Below are 20,190 nucleotides of genomic sequence, written 5' to 3'. Positions count from 1 at the left end.
CCGAAAGATTTGTAGCAAGTTGTTTCCCCATAGACTTTCATTAGAAATGGATCTAGTCTCAGTGGAAGACTCAAGCATCTGGGCTTGTACAGACTAATCTTAGTGATGTACATCTCAAACCAGATGATTATCTACAAGTTAAACAAAAGAGAAACTAATTCTTATAAATTATTTATAAAGCTTTCATTCCTGGGCAAAGATCTTAAGTCAGGTTTTAAGCTGTTGTGTTTTTTCAATGGACTGGTTTTAAGCCCCTGAATATGGAGATTTGGAATTGATCTATGGATTAACTTTTAAATATAGTTTTTGTGGCAGCAGTGCATAAAATTCAAAAGATAAAATTAAAATGAAATTTGGGCTTTTGGTTTTTTGGCTAATAAAGACAAAAGCAAATGTAGAAACCATGTCAGTTTCAGAACTGCTATGCTTGCATGTGTACACGTGGAATAGTATCACAAAAGCGAACAACCTTCCCCCATAAACCAGTTGAAAAAATTGTTTTGTTTGTTCCATTTTAAACCAAAATAGGTAAGTGACTCTTTGGAATTTAGAGAGACTAGAATTCGCTGGCAGCTTACCACGTGCAGGCTGTAACGGATTTTTCATTTTGAGGAAAAGAAGCTTACTAGAGACAGCACAATTTAAAATGGCTAACTTAATAAACTTCAGAATTCAAACATTTTTTCCATTTCAGAGAGGTGTCATAATTTTGTTTTTGTTGTTTTGGTTAGGGTTGTGGCTTTTTAAAGTGTGTTGCAGATATTCTTGAACTACAAAAACAGCCCTCAAGCTTTTGTTTAAACTTTTTAAATAACTTTTGATAGCATGCTATAGCTGCAGAAATTAAGCTGAACCGCTTCTTAGGACATTTTATGAAACATAATTAAATATTTTAACTTTAAAATTCAAGACATGCTCACAGTCACACTGTACATCTCATAATTACACCACTTCAGGTACAGTCATCCACTGTGTGAAAAGATTATGGGCCAAATTAATAGATTCCAAGGCTAGAAGGGACCATTGTGATAATCTAGTCTGACCGCCTGTGTTACACAGGCCATAGAACTTCCCCAGAATAATTCCTAGAGCAGATCTGTTAGAAAAATCTGCCCTTTGCCATGTCTCTGAACCCCGCTTGCCTTCAGTAGAGTTGTTTTGTCCTCATTTAGACACATACGTGTCCTCGTGTATGCTGGCCAAGATGGTCTAACTTTCAACCTGTCAAATTATTACAGCAGTAGTACTTGCAACATAACACATTTAATAATCTTTACTATTGGCCCCTGTCTTGTGGTTTACGCTGCATCTTTTGTTGTTCAGTTGTAGTAAGGTTTTACAGCTTATGTAGTTAGGTATTCAGTAGATCAGTTTCTCCATGTAAAAGTTTGATACTGCAATTGTCACTATTTGGTTGCGGTCTCTATTTTTAGCTTCATTTTGAGCTCATTTATCCAGTCAAAGTGATATGCCTTTTAAGATTTTATTAGGTAGTGTCTGTTATAATGTATACTCTAGGCTGTAAATTGCAGAGAAGTTGAATTATCAGACTAATTGAAATTCCATGTGTTCACTATGACTTTTTGAAAAAATTTGAGTTGAGATTCCTGCTTTCAGAATTTAAACCCAAGGGTAAACTGATACTTGCAGTGAAATTAAAAGTCAAGATTTTCCTAAAGTGAACTTATTGCTTGAGAAAGGTGCTGGCTTGTTGGACTTGGAGAATGAAGTCCTCCATCCAAAAAACATTGAATAGAGTGCTTTCTGATGGTACCTACCCCTCTAATAAATATCTCATCCCAAACAGTGCTGTGAACTTCAGGGCTGAATGAATAATTTAGTCTCTATATTCGCACATCTCAGCAGATAAGTCAAAGGTGCCAGTTATAGTAGTTTTTGTGACACACATGTCCACTGGGAACTGGATTGAGACCACCTTATTCTCCATAATGACTGCCTTTGGTCACTACACAGTGTTGCCAACTTGTGATTTTATAGCAATTCTCATATTTAGTGTTTTCCTAAAGCCCCCACTCCTGAAATTACATGAGAATCTCATACTGTGTTAAAAAAATTAATCTAGTCCAGGGGTAGCCAACCTGAGCCTGAGAAGGAGCCAGAATTTACCAATGAACATTGCCAAAGAGCCACAGTAATATGTCAGCAGCCCCCGACCTGCTACCTCTGTCCAGCACCTCATGCCCACTAGCAGCCCCACCAATCGGTGCCTCCCTCTCCCTCCCCATGCCTCCTGCCCGCCGCAGTCAGCTGTTTTGCAGTGTGCAGGAGGATCTGTTGGGGAGGGGAGAGGAGTTGAGGGCATGGCAGGCTCGAGGGGAGGGGCAGGAGCCTTGGGGGAAGGGGTGGAGTGGTGGCAGGACCCGGGGCAGAGCAGGGGGTTGAGCAGTGAGCACCCCACAGCACATTGGAAAGTTAGCATCTGTAGCTCTAGCCTTGGAGTCAGCGCCTATGCAAACAGCTGCATGTTAACCTCTGAAGAGCCGCATGTGGCTCCGGAGCCACGGGTTGGCCACCCCGACCTAGTCCTTATGCTTGCAGAGGAAACCTTGAAAATATGATGCATAGAGGCTCAACTTTAGATTGTAGGGGTTCATGATTGTGTGCGTGTGGTGCTCTGATTTATGATTTATAATACTTTTGGACTGGCAATATTGCAACCAGTGTGTGCTGCATTAAGGCCAGCAAAAGGCTCCATATCCCATTTATCAATCCCTTGAGCCTTCTAGTCCTCCAGTAAATGATTATCTGAGATTTCTTCTGTTTAGCAGGACTCTTGGAAAGCAGGATTTGAAACATCAATATTAAAAATAAATAAATAAAAGTGGGGAATTACATCTGGATCCCTACTCTCTGATTTTCTATTAGAATTTAAATTTTATTTTAAAATTACAAGCAACTTGAAAAAAGAACAGGAGTACATGTGGCACCTTAGAGACTAACAAATTTATCTGAGCATAAGCTTTCGTGGGCTACAGCCCACTTCATCGGATGCATGCAGTGGAAAATACAGTAGGACGATTTTATAAACATAGAGAATATGAAACAATGGGGGGTGTTATACACGCTATAACAAAAGTGATCAGTTAAGGTGAGCTATTACCAGCAGGAGAGGAAGAAAACCTTTTGCAGTGATAATCAAGATGGACCATTTTCAGCAGTTGACAAGAACGTGTGAGGAACAGTACGGGGGGGGAAAATAAACATGGGGAAATAGTTTTACTTTGTGTAATGACACATCCACTCCCAGTCTTTATTCAAGCATAATTTAATGGTGTCTAGTTTGCAAATTAATTCCAATTCAGCAGTCTCTCTTTGGAGTCTGTTTTTGAAGTTTTTGTTGTTGTAATATTGCAACTTTTAGGTCTGTAATTGAGTGACCAGAGAGATTGAAGTGTTCTCTGACTGGTTTTTGAATGTTATAATTCTTGGCGTCAGATTTGTGTCCATTTATTCTTTTACATAGAGACTGTCCGGTTTGGCCAGTGTACATGGCAGAGGGTCATTGCTGGCACATGATGGCATATATCACATTGGTAGATGTAGAGGTGAATGAGCCTCTGATAGTGTGGCTGATGTGATTAGGACCTTAACTGATCACTCTCGTTATAGTGTGTATAACAACACCCATTGTTTCTTGTTCTCTGTGTATATAAAATCGCCCTCCTGTATTTTCCACTGCATGCATCCGATGAAGTGGGCTGTAGCCCACGAAAGCTTATGCTCAAATAAATTTGTTAGTCTCTAGGGTGCCACAGGTACTCCTGTTCTTTTTGCGGATACAGACTAACACGGCTGCTACTCTGAAACAAATTGAAGTACCTTTACTTGCATAAAAGATTTTATTCCTGCTTCATCCCTGCTTTTATACTGATGAATCATCTTATCTGGGTAACTTCAGGAAAGCTTATCTTAAATGTAAGGTAATTGGAAAAATGACATTTGCAAGTTTCAGAATGAGAGAAATCAGCTGTGACTTTGAGTCCGATTCTGTGGTGTGCCTCTTAGAGGTGTGCACAGAGATTCTGGATTGGCTAGAGGCTGGTGCAGCCCATAGTGTAAACTAGAGCATCCCAAAGCTTGCTGTTATATGACAGCTTCCTGACTGCTCTCTCTGAGCTGTCTCAGAGCCCAGAATTTTCAAGTGTCAGTATGTTGTGGACACGTCCCTTCTCTTCTCTTCCCCGGCATGCACAATTATAGTGCTTTCACTGGGGCTTGTGAGGGTAGTGGTTTATGCCAGCCTTATGTTGTTCCTGTGGGTCCTGTTCACCACCAGAGTTGCATATAAGGGTCAGAGCAGAGGTGGTCGTCTCCCCCCCCCCCCCCCCCCCTTTTCATTCAGCGTAGCTAGTTCTTGAATGTACACATTATGGGCCAGATTAATTTCCGTGGGTACAGGGAGTTGTAAATTGCATGCAAACACTGTTCCACAGTTGTACATTGAGAGTATCCAGGGTAAGATTCTTATTCCTATCCTGCCCCCTTTGTGAACTGCAGCAGTGGCTGCTGGTTTCAGTGCTGTTCCCCTCCATCTGACACCACAGTTTCTAGTAAAATACGTCCTCTGTGTCTAGCTTGGCAATGGTGCAGATCCTAAATGAAGACAGTTATTATTTGAGGGTGGCTTCTAAATGTCGTGTTACAGTAATTCATTATGGATTCCACTGTTTATAAAGAAAAAAAAATTGGGCACATTATTGATATGAATAAATGTTTCTTTACATTTCCATTTTCTTACAGTTCTGTCCATACAATGATTTCCTTCATTCTCCAAAATTAAGATCGTCTCAAGGAATGCCAGTCAGTGATGATTTATTTTTTAGCAGAAAAAAAGCTTCAAGGAATTTATTTCAGAATAGTCTAGATCTTAACTCTGAGCATTCTCCTGTTTGTCCTGGTAAGTATCATTGTAGATAATTGTGTTTAAATAAGCAGAAGATCTGTTAGTGATCAGGTGCATTTAGGAAAACTTGGTAAGACATCTATGCTCATTTACAGCATTTTGAGAATGTTTAATCATTTGGTGATTTTTGTTTTTTTAAACAGGAAGGCTCCATTATTGAGTAGATAAAAGCAGAGTTATTTCCTCAGCTGCAGTAAATTGGCATAGCTGTATTGAAATCATGGGCACTGTGCTGATTTACAAGAACTACAGTCAGATTCTTAATCCTGGTCTACACAGAAATTTGCATTGGTTTAACTAAATTTGTTTAACATCACACCTTTTGTTGAATCAGTTTAGCTTTTGTGTGTAAACATGCCCTTAGTTTCAAAGTATGCAATTTAATTTGGCTATTTAAGAAATGATTAATAGGAAATAGTTCAGTCTTTTAACAGCTAAAATGAATGACATAATTTCAGGGTGACCTTGAGTCAAGACCTTTCTCCTGATTTTAAAATGTAGAAAAAATGCTGTATCACAATTTCTATGTAGATCAGCAAGGAAACAGTTTTGACCAGAGTTCTTGTGCATTGTGTAAAATACAGTTCAAACTTCAGATTGAATAGTGAATGAAAGAGCAATGGAACAGTTTGAGACAACGTCTCAATGGGAACAGTTTGAGAAAATAGTGATTTATTGCCATGGAAACTGTTCTAGCAAAGGCCTTATTGAATAGTAACCTTAATAAATGGAGCACTGAACTATAAATTGGGCAACATGCCGCAATGGCTACATTTATATAATGTATCCTTTTCAGAAATATGTTTTTGTCAGCAGTGAAATGGTTTTCTATTGCGTATGTTCACATTTTCCCTTTTCTGTTGTTTTTTAATAATTGATCGGCGATAGACATAAAACTAGAAAGTGCCTGAATAGTTTTTGGTGCTGAAAAGTGACTTTTGAGAACGGTTTTGAAGAATGAGATTTTTTTTTTCCCTTTTAAAATAAGTGGGAACCTTTTTAAAGATAAATTCTATAAAAGATTGGGCATTCAGTGCAATGCCTAACTTACGATAGCTATCTTTTGTATTCCAATAGTGAAAAGGCACGTGGAGACGCTGGGCAAGACCAAACTTGTTTCATTCCCTTTTCTTGGCAGTGCACTGTTTATATTCAGCCCCCATTGGGGAGCATTGACATATTTGGAATTCCAAGCGTTTTTACTATTCTGTTAAGAATGATGTCATTTTAAAGAAAAACTTCATATTTTTCTGTTTTTAAGGCATTTTTCTCCCCTTTATTTTTCCATATTCCAAGAAGAAATTACTTGTTTGGTTTTTGTTTCACCTACTACAAATCCCATTGTTGGTAATATGCCCTGGTAGAACCACAGGCTTCTTTGCATGAGTGCCAGCCATTATTCTAGCTTATGTGCATGAAGAACATTATAAGGTTGCTTAGAAACTCATGAGTGCAGCACTGAAAACTTTCAAACTTTTTTCATTTAGGTTTTATTATCCAAATTAAAAAAGAGTTTTTAATCACTGTTAATTAATAATATATTATTTTTATAACTATTCAAAAAGGGTTTTAAGTTTGTGTTTCAGTTTTAATTGTGTTTTTAAAGTGCATATGGAGGTACTTGCTGACTTTTTTTTTTCCTTTTTGTAAGGTGTTGTGGGCTCTCATCAGCCACATATTTCAGGGAAATGTGGACAACTTGGATACTCACAGATACGTGGAAAGAGTGGTAGTGTGGGTTCTGATTTACAACTTTTAGGATTAAATAACCATCGGCAAGATAAAGGTACATGGACTATAATCATACTCCACATTTGTGCACACCCCTTTGAGAGCATTATTATGTTGTCCTGTGTCAGGTCTCTTAGTAAATATTTTATTTTTATTTGGATGAAATATGATCTGGCAATTTTCTGTGTTTAGTAAAAGAACATAGATGAGATGAAAAAACAAATAGCTTATAGTCAAAGTATAACCAAACACAAACATGGAAGTAGAATTTTTGAGAGACCAGGTAGCTTGTACTAAACACATGAAATTAGATGGTACGAACAATTCATCTATTACAGTGGTTCCCAAACTTGTTCCGCCGCTTGTGCAGGGAAAGCCCCTGCCGGGCCGGGCCAGTTTGTTTACCTGCATGTCCGCAGGTTCGGCTGATCGCGGCTCCCAGTGGCTGCGGTTCGCTGCTCTAGGCCAATGGGAGCTGCTGGAAGCGGCGCAGGCCGAGGATGTACTGGCCACCGCTTCCAGTAGCTCCCATTGGCCTGGAGCAAAGAACCGCGGCCAGTGGGAGCCGCGATCAGCCGAACCTGCCGAAGTGGCAGGTAAACAAACTGGCCCCGCCCGGCAGGGGCTTTCCCTGGACAAGCAGCAGAACAAGTTTGGGAACCACTGATCTATTAGCTTGCATCTCTCGCTCAAGTAAAGCTCTGACCTTCACTTATAATAGTTTGGGTAAATGTATTATTTTGCTACAAATTATTGCTGTAATAGTATACCCAACCAGAATTAAATGCCACTGTCTTCGTAATGGTATCCTATTGAATCTAGCGTTTTGACTGTTTTAGACTGATACTTTAAAGATGGTGATTGTCATGGACTTGATTATCAACTGTGGGTTTGTCTACATGGAGAATAATTCTGGAATAGCTGTTAATGATAACCTCCAAGTGGGGATGCTCTTATTCCGGAATAAAAGTGCCTTTATTCTGAATTGGCTTAATCCATTTTGGGTAAACCAATTTGGAATAAAGCACTCTTACTTTGGAATAAGCGCATTCACATGTGGAGTTACTCAGGAATAGTTAATCCACTTCAAATTCACACCCTACCTTATTCTGGATTAACTCTAATGCGTAGACAAGTCCTTAACAAAATAATGCTTGATTCCTCCTAAAATTAGTTTTTTTCAGAGTATTTTAAAGCCTAAAACCTAATTGAAGGACAAGTTGGCTAGAAAGAGAAGTAAAATTAAAATGTTGTTGGTTGTTAAAGAGGTTAATTAGTATAAATAATATTTTTTCATTCCTTTTAATATCAGTTTGTGCCAGCCTAAATTTTACCAAGACCCAACGAACTTTTTGCAGTCCAGCAGAGCGTACTTTGTCCTTTCCAAGTTGTAACACAAGCCAAGGGGCCTTCATTCTTCCATCTTATCCACTCTCATCACCTAGAAACAGTCCAAAGCACACCTCCCCTCCTGCTGAATCTCCAAAGAAGTCTCAAGATCATGCTGTTAACTTTTCAAATTCCTGGCCTCTTAAAAGCTTTGAAGGGTTGTCCAAGCCCAGTCCTCAGAAGCTTCTCAATCAAAAGTCAGGAGACAATGCAGGTAAAAATATTGCAGAAAAATAAGTTTATGGTCACACTTTGAAAGTGGCCTTCAAAAAAGTGTATGCAAAACCTGCATCTGTGTGAATGCATTGGGAAATGTGCACTTATCCTGCTTGCGTCTGTAAACTGGGTTTTGCATATGCACTGTTGTGGACACATGGTCAAGACCCAGCTTTTGAAAATTCGGCTCTTTTGTTTATACATTTAAAAAAAATATATTTGCAGTTAGATTAATCTAACTGTTTTTGCTTTTATACTCCAGATAAGTGCACAAATATGTAATGTACTAGGCAAGAATTGTCTCAGTTGGAACACACTTAAGAGCTTGGCTATACTTGTGAGTTACAGTGCAGTAAAGGAGCCCCGGGTGCACTAGCTCACTACCCATCCACACTGGCAAGGCACGTACAGCGCTCTGACTCTGCAGCTGGTCCCTCCTAGTACTCCACCTCGGCGAGTGGAAGAACGTTTTGTGCACCTCCGCTGGAGCGCCGCAGCGCCAGTGTGGACGCCTTGGTCATGCGCTCTGATCGGCCTCCAGAAGTGTCCCACAATGCCTGTTCTAGCCACTCTGGTCATCACTTTGAACTCTACTACCCTGCCCTCAGGTGACCAATCATCAGACCCGCCCTTTAAATTCTCTGGGAATTTTGAAAATCCCCTTCCTGTTTGCTCAGCCAGGCATGGAGTGCTCTCCGCAAATCTTTCCAGGTGACCATGCCTCCATGCGCCAGGCCATCCCCAGTATGGAGCAATGGCGAGGTGCTGGACCTCATCAGTGTTTGTGGGGAGGAAGCTGTCCAGTCCCAGCTGCGCTCCAGCCGTAGGAATGAAGATTCCTTCAGGCAGATATCAAGGGACATGCTGGAAAGGGGCCATGACCGAGACGCACTGCAGTTCAGGGTTAAAGTGAAGGAGCTGCGGAATGCCTACCGCAAAGCCCGCGAGGCAAACAGCCGCTCCGGTTTGCCCCTGTGAACTGCCGTTTCTATAAAGAGCTGGATGCGATACTTGGGGCCGACCCCACCTCCACTCCGAGTACCACCATGGACACTTCAGAGCCCAGTTCAACAAGGCGGGAAGAGGAGGAGGAGCAGTAGCAAAGCGGGAGCGAGGGTGCTGAGGCGGAGGAAGACACCCCGGAATCCCTAGATGCATGCAGCCAGGAGCTGTTCTCAAGCCAGGAGGAAGGTAGCCAGTTGCGGCGGCCGGTGCTTGGGGAAGGACAAACACCAGAGGTGGTTCCCGGTAAGCGGCTTTTATTTTGGGAAGGAAGTTACTTGGTGCGGGCTCTTGGGGTGAGGAGAGTATGGGCTGCATGCATGCCTAGATGCAGAATAGGGCATTAATGTGCTCTTTTACATCGTGGTAATCGGCCTCAGTGATCTCTTCAAAGGTCTCATCCAGAACTTGGGCAATGCGCTTGCGCAGGTTTCTCAGGAGAGCCACTGTGTTCCTTGTCCCAGTAAGGCTAACTTGTCCACGCCACTGTGCCGTGAGGGGTGTGGGGACCATTGCTGCACACAGGCAACCTGCATATGGGCCAGGGCGGAAGCTGCATTGCAGTAGAAGACCCTCCTTTGCTTCCCAGGTCACCCTCAGCAGCGAGATATCTTCCAGGACGAACTCCTGTGGAAAATGTGGGGATAGTGTTCGGTATAGGGGGCCCCCTGCCACTGTTGGCTCTCCCTAAGGCACGGAAACCCAGAGGACAGTACAGCTGTGAAACAATCAGTCACGCTTGACCCTGTGTTTACTCACCATTTTTGGGCTCCTGTGGGTTGTGTGTGCTCGCTTTCAGACGGGCAAATTATGCTCTTGTGTAGACTGTGCTTGCCCTTAAGTACAGGGGAATCATTGCTCCTTCTGGTGTGAACAATGCTGACTCTATTAAGTGTTGCATTTTGCCTTTACAGATGAAACCTTGAGATCTCAGCTGTCCGTGTTACCACTGGCCGAAAGACTCCAAAGAATCAGAAAGAGGCCACGTAGAAGCAAGGAAGACATGTTGCATGAACTAATGCAGCATTCAAGTAATGAAAATTGAAAAGTGCAGGAGTGGTGGGACAGTGCAAGGAGGATCCGCCAGCAGAATGAGGAGCTCTGGCAGCAAAGCACGGATCAGCTGATAAGCATCATGGCACGCCAAGCGGACTCGACCCAGGCACTCGTAGCCATCCAGGCATAGCACTACCGTGCCCAACGCCCCCCCCCCCCCCCCCCGCGCCCTTGTCCCAAAACTCTTTCCCTTGTGCCCCCATGTCACCTCTAACCCACTTTCCCCAACATCCGGGTTCTTATTGCCACCAGCTGCCTCCAACACCTGTAGCTTCACCGCCCCGCCCTGAAAACTACGATCCTTACCCACTGCACTCAACCCCCATCACCATGCAGTATAGCCATCTTGAAGTGCAGCACAGCAATCCAGACAGGAAGGCTGAGTGTGATAACAGGACATATACAAATCTGTGATTTTTACGGTTCTCCACCCCACCCATTTGCCCTTTCTGTTTCCCCAGCAGTTGTTTGTTTTCAATAAATGGATTTTTTGGCTTTGAAAATATTCTTTATTATTGCATAAAGTAAAAGAGATACCTTAGCCCAGGAAAGAAACAGGCACCGCAAGTCAGTGTAGCAAACACAGATTCCTACTAACATTGGAACCACTGCACTTCACTCTCAGGCAGGGCACTAAACATTACTGGTGGCTTTCAGCCTCAAATTGCTCCCACAAGGCATCCCTAACCCTTGCAGCCCTGCTCTGGGCCCCTCTAATAGCCCTGCTCTCTGGCTCTTCAAATTCAGCCTCCAGGTGTTGAACCTCTGAGTTCCATGCCTGAGTGAATCATTCACCCTTCCCTTCACAAATGTTACGGAGATACAGCATGCGGATATAACCGCGGGGATGCTGTCATCGGCCAGGTCCAGCATCCCATACCACGAGCGCCAGCGGCCCTTTAAACGGCCAGAAACACACTCCACAGTCATTCTGCGCCGGCTCAGCCTGTTTGACTGCTCCTTGCTGCTGTGAAAGCTCCCTGTGTAGGGTTTCATGAGCCACAGCATTAAAGGGTAAGCAGGGTCTCCAAGGATCACAGTGGGCATTTTGACTTCCCCTACGGTGATCTTCTGGTCTGAGAGAAAAGTCCTGGCTTGCAGCTCCCTGAAGAGGCCAGTGTTCCGAAAGATGCGTGCATCATGCACCTTTCCGGGCCAGCCTGTGTTAATGTCAATGAAATGCCCACGGTGATCCACAAGCGCCTGGAGCACCATCAAGAAATACCCCTTCCGATTAACATACTCGGAGGTGAGGTGGGCTGGTGCCAGAATTGGAATATGCATACCATCTATTGCCCCTCTGCAGTTAGGGAAACCCATTTGTGCAAAGCCAGCCACAATGTCATGCACGTTACCCAGAATCACGGTTCTTCTGAGCAGGATACGCTTAATGGCCCTGCAAACTTACATCAACACGATTCCAACGGTTGACTTCCCCACTCCAAACTGGTTAGTGACTGATCGGTAGCTGTCTGGAGTTGCTAGCTTCCAGATTGCAATAGCCACCCGCTTCTCCACCATCAGGGCAGCTCTCAATCTCGTGTCCTTGCGCCGCAGGGTGGGGGCGAGCTCCTCACACAGTCCCATGAAAGTGGCTTTTCTCATCCGAAAGTTCTGCAGCCACTGCTCGTCATCCCAGACGTGCCTGACGATGTGATCCCACCGCTCAGTGCTTGTTTCCCAAGCCCAAGAGCGGTGTTCCACGGTGGTGAGCAAGTCCGTGAATGCCCCCAAACAAACTTGCGTCATATGCGTTACTCGAGTCGATATAACCGTTGGAGCCCTCACTGTCACTTTGGATCATAGAATCATAGAATATCAGGGTTGGAAGGGACCTCAGGAGGTCATCTAGTCCAACCCCCTGCTCAAAGCAGGACCAATCCCCAATCAAATCATAAGGAATAACTTGATTGCCAAACGTGACGTGCTGGCGAGACTCGTCAGCATATTCCTCAGCAGTTCGGGCTCCATTCCCGCAGACCGAAAGGGAAGACAGAGCGCACAGTACAAAAAATGTTGAAAGATGGCGCCAAATGTGGACGGAAGCACAGGGATTGCTGGGATGCGAACCGATGCATCACAGGGCATTGGGACAGGACCCAGAATGCCCTGCCCTCCCACCCCCTTCCCACAAGCCACAGCACCAGAATGGGAAGAGGTGCTCTGTGGGATAGCTGCCCATAATGCACCACTCCCAGTGCCGCTTAAGTGCCGCAAATGTGGCCACACCCGTGCGCTTGTTCCTGTCAGTGTGGACAGAAGCAGTGCTTTCCCTACTGCTCTCTCCGAAGGCGGGTTTAACTCAAAGCTCTCTACATCTGCAAGTGTAGCCATGCCCTAGTGTACCATCTATCTTCTGATTAAAAGAAGATAGCACTTGTAAAGAAAAACAATCTCTAAAAGACTTAAATGCAATAAAATACCTTCATGAATGAATATATGAGAAAATGATACTCATTGCATTTTGTCTTTTTTCCCTTTTAACCTTTATTTGGAAACTTCTGTATTCAGTGACCAGTCCTCACATTTTCACACCTATTTAAAATCTAATTAAGGCCAAATGTACTTATAATGGGAATTTTTATGCTAATTCCATTCCAGTTTCAACATCAGTCATTGCCATTAATGCTCGGTGTAAGACCCTGTCTATGCAAGGTAGTTGCACTGGCTTAAACTGAAATTGTTTTTAAACTGATTTAGTTAAACCTTTGTCGAGACACGCTTATTTTAGTTTAAGGGCAGCTTATTTCAGTTTCTTAGGGCACGTCTTCACTGGCAACATTAAAGCACTGCCGCAGCAACACTTTAACACGGCTTGGGAGCGCTCTCCCAGCGCTCTAAAAACCACCTCCACAAGGGGCGCAGCTCCCAGCGCTGCTGCACCGTCTGTACTGGCGCGTTACAGCGCTGAAAGTTGCAGCACGCGGGTGTGTTTTTTCACACCCCTGAGCAAGAAAGTTCCAGCGCTGTAAAGTGCCCGTGTAGACAAGCCCTTGCGCTGATTCTTAGGCTATGTCTACGCTACACAGCTTTTAGCTACATGGCAAAACTTTTATCTTTCAGGTTTGTTTTTTTTTAAATGCCTCTGAAAGACAAAAGTTTTGTTGTTCAGTTGCCAATGTAGACATCTGTGTGAAGTGTTAAGCCCCCTCTGAAAAACACGAGTTTTGCCAGTGGCAAGCACCACCATGAACAGCGCGTTGTCGGCAGGAGCGTTCTCCAGCCGACGATGCAAATGCCGCTCATTGGGGGTAGAAGTTTTTTGTCGGCAGGAGAGCTGATAAACAGGAGCTATGCTGCCCGACTTTTAGCGGCATGGCTGTAGCTACACAGCCACGTCACTAAAAGCTGTGTAGTGTAGGTATAGCCTTAATGTATTTAAGCTAAAACAAAACGGTCCTGCTTAAAACCGAACCAAGAGTGATCCACACAGCTTTTTGCAGAGGTTTAAGTAAATCAAGTTAAAATCACACGTTTAAGTTCAACCAGTGCAGCTTTCTTTTGTAGAAAAGCCCTAAGTCAGTTATTTGGCAGTTTTCCCCCTAAAGTGACTGTCCTGATGGAGCACAACTATTAATAGCTGACTTTTTGCATGCCTAGCCTGTTGTTTGCAGTAGCTGTGCCATTTGTTCTTTCACTAGAATAGTCTTCTTAGCGGAGCAGTTTCCACAGCATTTATCATGGAACCAGACAACTTTTACTTATTCTGGATTCAGAAAGATAAATCTAGAGCACTATTTAATGTGTACATTTTGTTCCCTCAAAACATATGTAGAATAGACCAATTTACATCTCCTAAGAGAAAGTATCCTGGACAAAGGTGAAACATTTTTGTAAGCCGCTGCCAGTGTAATAAGGTTACTGTAATGGCAGAGTGTAGGGCAGAGATACTAGAAAGTTGGCAAGCAATGAAAATACCTGAGTAAGGAACCAGAAGATGTTCAATATAGTATCACTTAACATATTTTTGTAAAGCAAACTAAAATACAATATTGAAAAACATGGATGTTGTTAACTAAAATATCAAAGGCTTACCTTTGGCCGTTCTTTATGACCTTTCACATATAAGTAGGGTCATATCAAACTCATGGTCCATTTTGGTCAATTTCACAGTCATAGGATTTTAAAAATGGTCAATTTCATGATTTCAGCTATTTAAATCTGAAATTTCACGGTGTTGTAATTTTAGGGTCCTGGCCCAAAAAGGAGTTGGGGGTGGGGGGTGTTGTGGTACTCCTACCCTTACTTTTACACTGCTTCCTGCAGAGCTGGGCACCTGGCCAGCAGCTTCGCTCTCTGGCCACACAGTTCTGAAGACAGGTCAGAAGTAAGGGTGACAATACTATGACCCCCCCTTAAAATATGGCAATACTATGACCCCCCCCTTTGTGACCCCCGTGCAACTCCCTTTTGGGTCTGGACCCCCAATTTGAGAAACACTGGTCTCACCCCGTGAAATCTGGTCCTTTATGTGCTTTTACCCTATACGGTACAGATTTCACCGGGGGAGACCAGATTTCACGGTCGGTGACATGTTTTTCATGGCTGTGAATTTGGTAGTGCCCTAATCATAAGTAATTTACCTAACAATTGATAATTGGATGATCTGTAAGTTTTGAAGAAAGCTAGTTTCTTTGACATGTATCTTCTTGAGTTATATTAAGCCTTCTCATTAGTAAAGACAAATTTTGTAAGACACCAGCCAGGTATTCTGTATGCATACACTCTTCCCACTCTCTATTGTTTGAAACAAAAACTGCTTTTGGTAGCTGTTCTAGAAAAGTGAAGAAGGCTGGATTTTTTAAAAACAGAAAGTACCTAATACTGTTAATCTTTTAAAAATAGTGTTTGAATAATCAATGAACTATCTTTTACCAGGTAAAGTTGTATAGAAGTTGAAGAAAAAGAACAGCATGCTATTATATTTAAAAAAAAAAAATTAGTCATGTGAGCATTATTATTTTTCTCCACGTGTATAGTTTTAATTCAGGAATTCACACTCAAAACCCATTGTGAGTTACTGAATTTTGCAAACTTTCAAGTAATTGAAAACCTGGAATAAAAAAGTGAGGATTATGCATCACAGAATGTACTTCAATTAATTTTGTTAACTATAATTTAGTATTAATTATTGGATACTTCATGGTATGCTGACATACTTTAGCATATTTTGTAGAAATGACATCTTAGTAATGTGAGACTTTTTTTTTCCCCCCAGAGAGGCAGTTAGATGTGGCCAATTTTATGTGAAGGTTATAAAGCATGTGAACAAATAAGTGTGATTTAGTAGGGTTTACTGTATATCAATAAATAGAATTATGAAATCTCAAAGGACAGGCCTAAACAAATGTATGCATCTTATTGGTGTCATTAGGTTTCTGTACCTCACCTGTGTCATGAGCTATTTATTGGCATATTCCGTGTGCAACAAAATTACAGGGTAGAATTTCCTCGTGAAAAATGAGCTGCTTCAACCAAAGGTACCCTTAAAATATTTACATGACTAAACGTTGCGTCACAAGTGCGCCCCTTCAGTGAGGGGAAAATCACCTTTTCTAAAAATATTTTTGCTGTGTTTCGTGAAAATTGAATATGTATTTTATCCTATTGAGTGATGTGTTCCACTGTTCTTCTGAAATGGTGACATCTGTCTGTATCTTACCCAGGGGAAAATGCACAGGAAAAGCATTCTCCAATTCAGCTTAAACCAGCCTTGGTGAGGTCGCCAGCTTCACGGAGAGGATTGAATGGGACCAAACCTGTCCCCCCAATACCAAGGGGGGCAAGCCCGTTGCCTGATAAATCTGAGTTAAACACAGCGGGACAGAAAAATGAAGAGTCTGAGGATATTTGGAAGAGTGAAAAAGACAAGAAACTTGCAGTTGATCTTTCAGAATTAAATGTCAATGATAAGGAGTCAGACCAGGAAGAGGTTGGATTTAAATGTGATTTTACATACTTTAAAAAGATGCTAGAATATACTTTTTATAAGCAAACAAACAAAAAACAACCCCCCCCCACCCCAAACACACACACCAAACCCAACCCCCTTTAAAACCTCAGGTGTAGAAGAAAAAAATATATATATGTTCACTGCTGTACTCTGTGACCATGTCATGGATACCAAAAGACTCCATTAAGATGATGTTATGTGTCTGGTAGAAACTAACTAAAGCAATGAAAGTCAGTATTGAAGGACACTGTCCGTGTTCTGGGCATAGGCTCATTTTACTTACCTATTTTGAGGTTCTCAAATCACGCTGTTGACATTCTCCATTATAGTACCATAGCATGAGTTAGACATTTACGCAGCCTGAACTTTTTCTTTGGTTTTGTCCAAGGTGAAACCACAGTGCTACCCTTAATGTAGGACTTAAATAATTAATCCTTTATTTTTATTTAATGCTTAAGTTTCCATGGAGTGAAATGAGAAAACCTGATCTAACGTATGAATTAGGGTGTCACCTCTGGAGTTGTTCCACTGTATTCTCACTCCATAATGTGGAGCCATTATGATGTTAACACAGCTGTAATACAGAATCCATATAAGAGAGTAGGTATAGATCATGCCTGATTTGGCTCTCCTAAGGGGATGGACAAACACACATTGTATGGAAAATTGTAATGCGTCTTCAATACAGTTAAGTTAAAGCTTCATTTTATATTAATAAATGATCATTTTTAAATTTTTATCCAGTGGGGTTTCATCCTCTGAAAATCACAAACTCATGTATAAAAAGAAAGAAAAGCAGTACATTAAATTAGAGATGAAAGCAATCCATAAATATACCTACCAAACTAGGGGTCACTGAAGCTGGGGTGGCAGTGGGGCGGCTGTCTCAGTTTGCATCTTTTACTCCCAAGATCTTTTTAAAAAAAAAAACAAAAAAACCAAAGCAAAACAAAAAAAAACCACCCCAGACAAAGGGTCACTAGTGAACAGGCACAGATGCATGCCAAGGTACCCCATATTCAAATTAATCCTAGCTCTCTACTTAACTTCCTGTGGCTCTGAAAAATCCACTGGTTGGTCCCCATGTTTAACCCATAAAGGTGGTGTTTTTGGGCTAAGGGAGGAGGGGTTCTGAGCTTGCTGGGTTTGATGGGAAGGTGCTTTTGAGCCTATGGGTGGGGTGGGTAGGTTGGGGAGTAAGGGGTTTCTGAGCAGTGAGGTTTGATTGGAGGAAGCTCAAGAGAACGTGGGGAGCTCTGACCCAGAAGTGGGTTGGGAGGGTTGATTGTGGGAGAATGGGGTGAGCTGGCAAATGAAGGTGTGAATATGGTGGATTGGTGTGCATGAGGGTGGGGGCCTTGAGTTGGTGGAAGTCACTAGTGAGAGATTGGAATGTGAGAAAGGAGACCGTGAATGGGACAAAACAGTAAGGGGGTCCCAGGTAGAAATACTGTTTTCTCCCATCCCACCCTTTATTGTAGTTTGTCCCAACCTCCTTCCAGCTCCTCCCCTGCAAAACCCTGTCTCATAATACCACCTTCCAGTGCCGTTGTTTCCTACTCTGAGTATCTCCCGCAAGGAGAGGGGAGAAGATGCAGTGGAATGGGGCTGTAGTAGCTGTAGCTTCATGGCTTTGGGTAGCAGCCTTCACTGGTAGACTGGGGTGAGATTCACCTTTGCAGTTCTCCCAGCACTGGCTAGCTTGGGGAGCAAAAATCAGAGGTCCCTTCTACAGACTGCCATTGAGCCAGTTAACTCTTCTGTTTAACATGAGCCTATTTAAGAAAATTATTTTTTTTAAAAAGATTGATAGTGTGTTTGTGTGAGGAACCTTTCATTTTAAGCTTTGCAGAACATAACTAGATATGATGTGCATGCAGCATTTGGGTTTGCATTGGTTGTACTATTAAATTGTGCATGTTTGTTTCACTTTATAAGAATAATAATGATCTCTGACATTAAGAAAATAAATAACATACTGATACATTGAGTCCATATAGATTACCTGGCCCAAAGGCGGCATAGACACAGCCCTGTCAACGTACAGTGAATAAAAATTAAGATTTTAGAAGCAGGCTTGTATTTGACAACTCGTTCCTGTGTTTGTGAATTATACATGCAGCATGTAAACTCTGACATTGTTTTCGATTCTGTTTAGATGCAGAGTTCACTTAGGTCTCTCCGTAATAGTGCAGCTAAGAAGAGGGCAAAACTGAGTGGCAGCACTTCAGATCTCGAGAGCCCCGATTCTGCGCTTAAACTTGATCTGACTATGGACTCCCCTTCCCGCACTTCCTCTCCAAATGTGAGCTCTTACAGTGAAAGTGGAGTTTACAGTCAGGAGTCTCTGACTTCGCCAGTGTCCACAACCCCTCAGGGAAAGATAACGTGAGTGTAATTTCTATGTCAAACCCACATTGAGAATTCTGATGTAATCGCTGTTAGGGTTAGTTAAATATTGAATGGTGGGAAACCTGTATTTTTAATATGACATTGGTTTGCTTAGTGCCTAGATTTTATCTGAGAGTTATTCCCAGTTAAAATACATTGTGCTGTGCTGCTGTGGTTTAATATTGTTTTAATTCATTCCTGCTTTTTCTTTGACCCAGTGCCAAACTCTAGCTATAGTAACATCAAGTAGCTGTTAAAGCCCTGCAGTTGCTATTAAATATTTTATAATGAAGCTGAACCACAGGCTAAATAAATGAGTAAAACAGAATGAATCAGGAGGAGGAGGAAGAGGTTTTCTTATTGCAACCTGGAAAGTTAATCAGGAATGCATTTTCTTAAACAGATTTTTGGGTGGGGATGAAACAAATAATTTAAACTTTTTTCATTGTTGCTAAACCTGAATTATCCACTAATGCAGCATTTCCGTTGTAATATTAATTGCGGAGAATTGTTTTCTATGTAATGCCTTTATTCTCTCAGCTCCTTTGCAAAGAAATAGTGTATTGATGGAATTTGTTTTGATGATGCAATAAGGTTGAGCAATTAGCTGCAGTATGTACTTATTTTTAATTTTGCAAAATGAAGTGGGAAATATTTTGCTGAGTGTTGCAAGTACATCCTCTCCTTACCTTCTTCCTAGGCACGTGGCCAAGCTGCTTGCAGCTCAGGCCTGAAGAAAGTAATGTAAAAATTCAACAGAAAAAACCTCTGGCTTGCCATGTTGTTGCAGCATGAACTCTGACCAGGAGTGATAGGAACAGTATTCTGTAATACAGAACATTTCCATTAGTCCCCGACATTGCAGCCTTAATGTATGACAGTGCTCACAGCTAATGCAAGTCTAGTTCACCAGGGAAGATATGACCTATATAAGGAAGTTTGAATTTGTGCAAGAGTGACAGAATGCCATGCCAGGAGTCATTAAATACCTTGAAGTTTCTTTATATATTTAAGAGAGTTTAGTTCAGATGCTGTAGGCCTTGCTGGAGCCCTAGGCATAGCTGACAGGCTGAACCAAAGTAGGCCTGGACATGGTGAAATAGTAATACACTAGGTGTCAGCTAACCAAGTTAGCACATTCATGACCTGAGAGGATGGTACAAGAACACCGAGAGTTCTCAAATAACTTCATAAACAAATGCCCACAAGAGCTGGTACTAGGGTGCCAGTTAGGCCTACGGCTGGCTTTCCAGCATTGGAGGTTGAAATTTTGCGTTCACAGAACAAATAACAGCATGGGCAGGAGAAATGGAAACTTCTCCCATATATCTGCCTCATGTAATTTTTTGCTCTTAGAAGGAGCTACTCAGAATGGAGGGGGTGGTGAACCTGATCGTTACCAAATGAATTCTCTTTCTCTAATCTGTAGTAAACGTGACCATTTCTGGTGATGTGCTGGAAATGTTTTGTACCCAACATTTTGTGTTTTCACTTTAGGTGAAAAATGTTCTTAGGCAGGGCTCCTAGT

The 20,190-nt window shown here is 42.2% G+C and overlaps 1 protein-coding gene across 2 annotated transcripts in view; it reads left to right on the top strand.

Moving 5' to 3' along the window:
- TOGARAM1 (TOG array regulator of axonemal microtubules 1) overlaps positions 1 to 20,190 on the top strand; it is an 84,231-nt gene that overhangs the window by 15,615 nt on the left and 48,426 nt on the right. For both annotated transcript variants that reach the window (XM_074956584.1, XM_074956585.1), the window contains exons 2-6: positions 4,762 to 4,918; positions 6,576 to 6,710; positions 7,968 to 8,258; positions 15,985 to 16,250; positions 18,430 to 18,659. In XM_074956584.1, the coding sequence (XP_074812685.1) occupies positions 4,762 to 4,918; positions 6,576 to 6,710; positions 7,968 to 8,258; positions 15,985 to 16,250; positions 18,430 to 18,659 (1,079 nt within the window). The remainder of the gene's footprint in view (positions 1 to 4,761; positions 4,919 to 6,575; positions 6,711 to 7,967; positions 8,259 to 15,984; positions 16,251 to 18,429; positions 18,660 to 20,190) is intronic.

This window comes from Natator depressus, chromosome 6 (assembly GCF_965152275.1).
Source record: "Natator depressus isolate rNatDep1 chromosome 6, rNatDep2.hap1, whole genome shotgun sequence".
Classification (NCBI taxonomy): Eukaryota; Metazoa; Chordata; order Testudines; family Cheloniidae; genus Natator; species Natator depressus.
The sequence above is the reverse complement of the archived record's forward strand: the minus strand, read 5'-3'. Positions and strand labels throughout refer to the sequence as shown.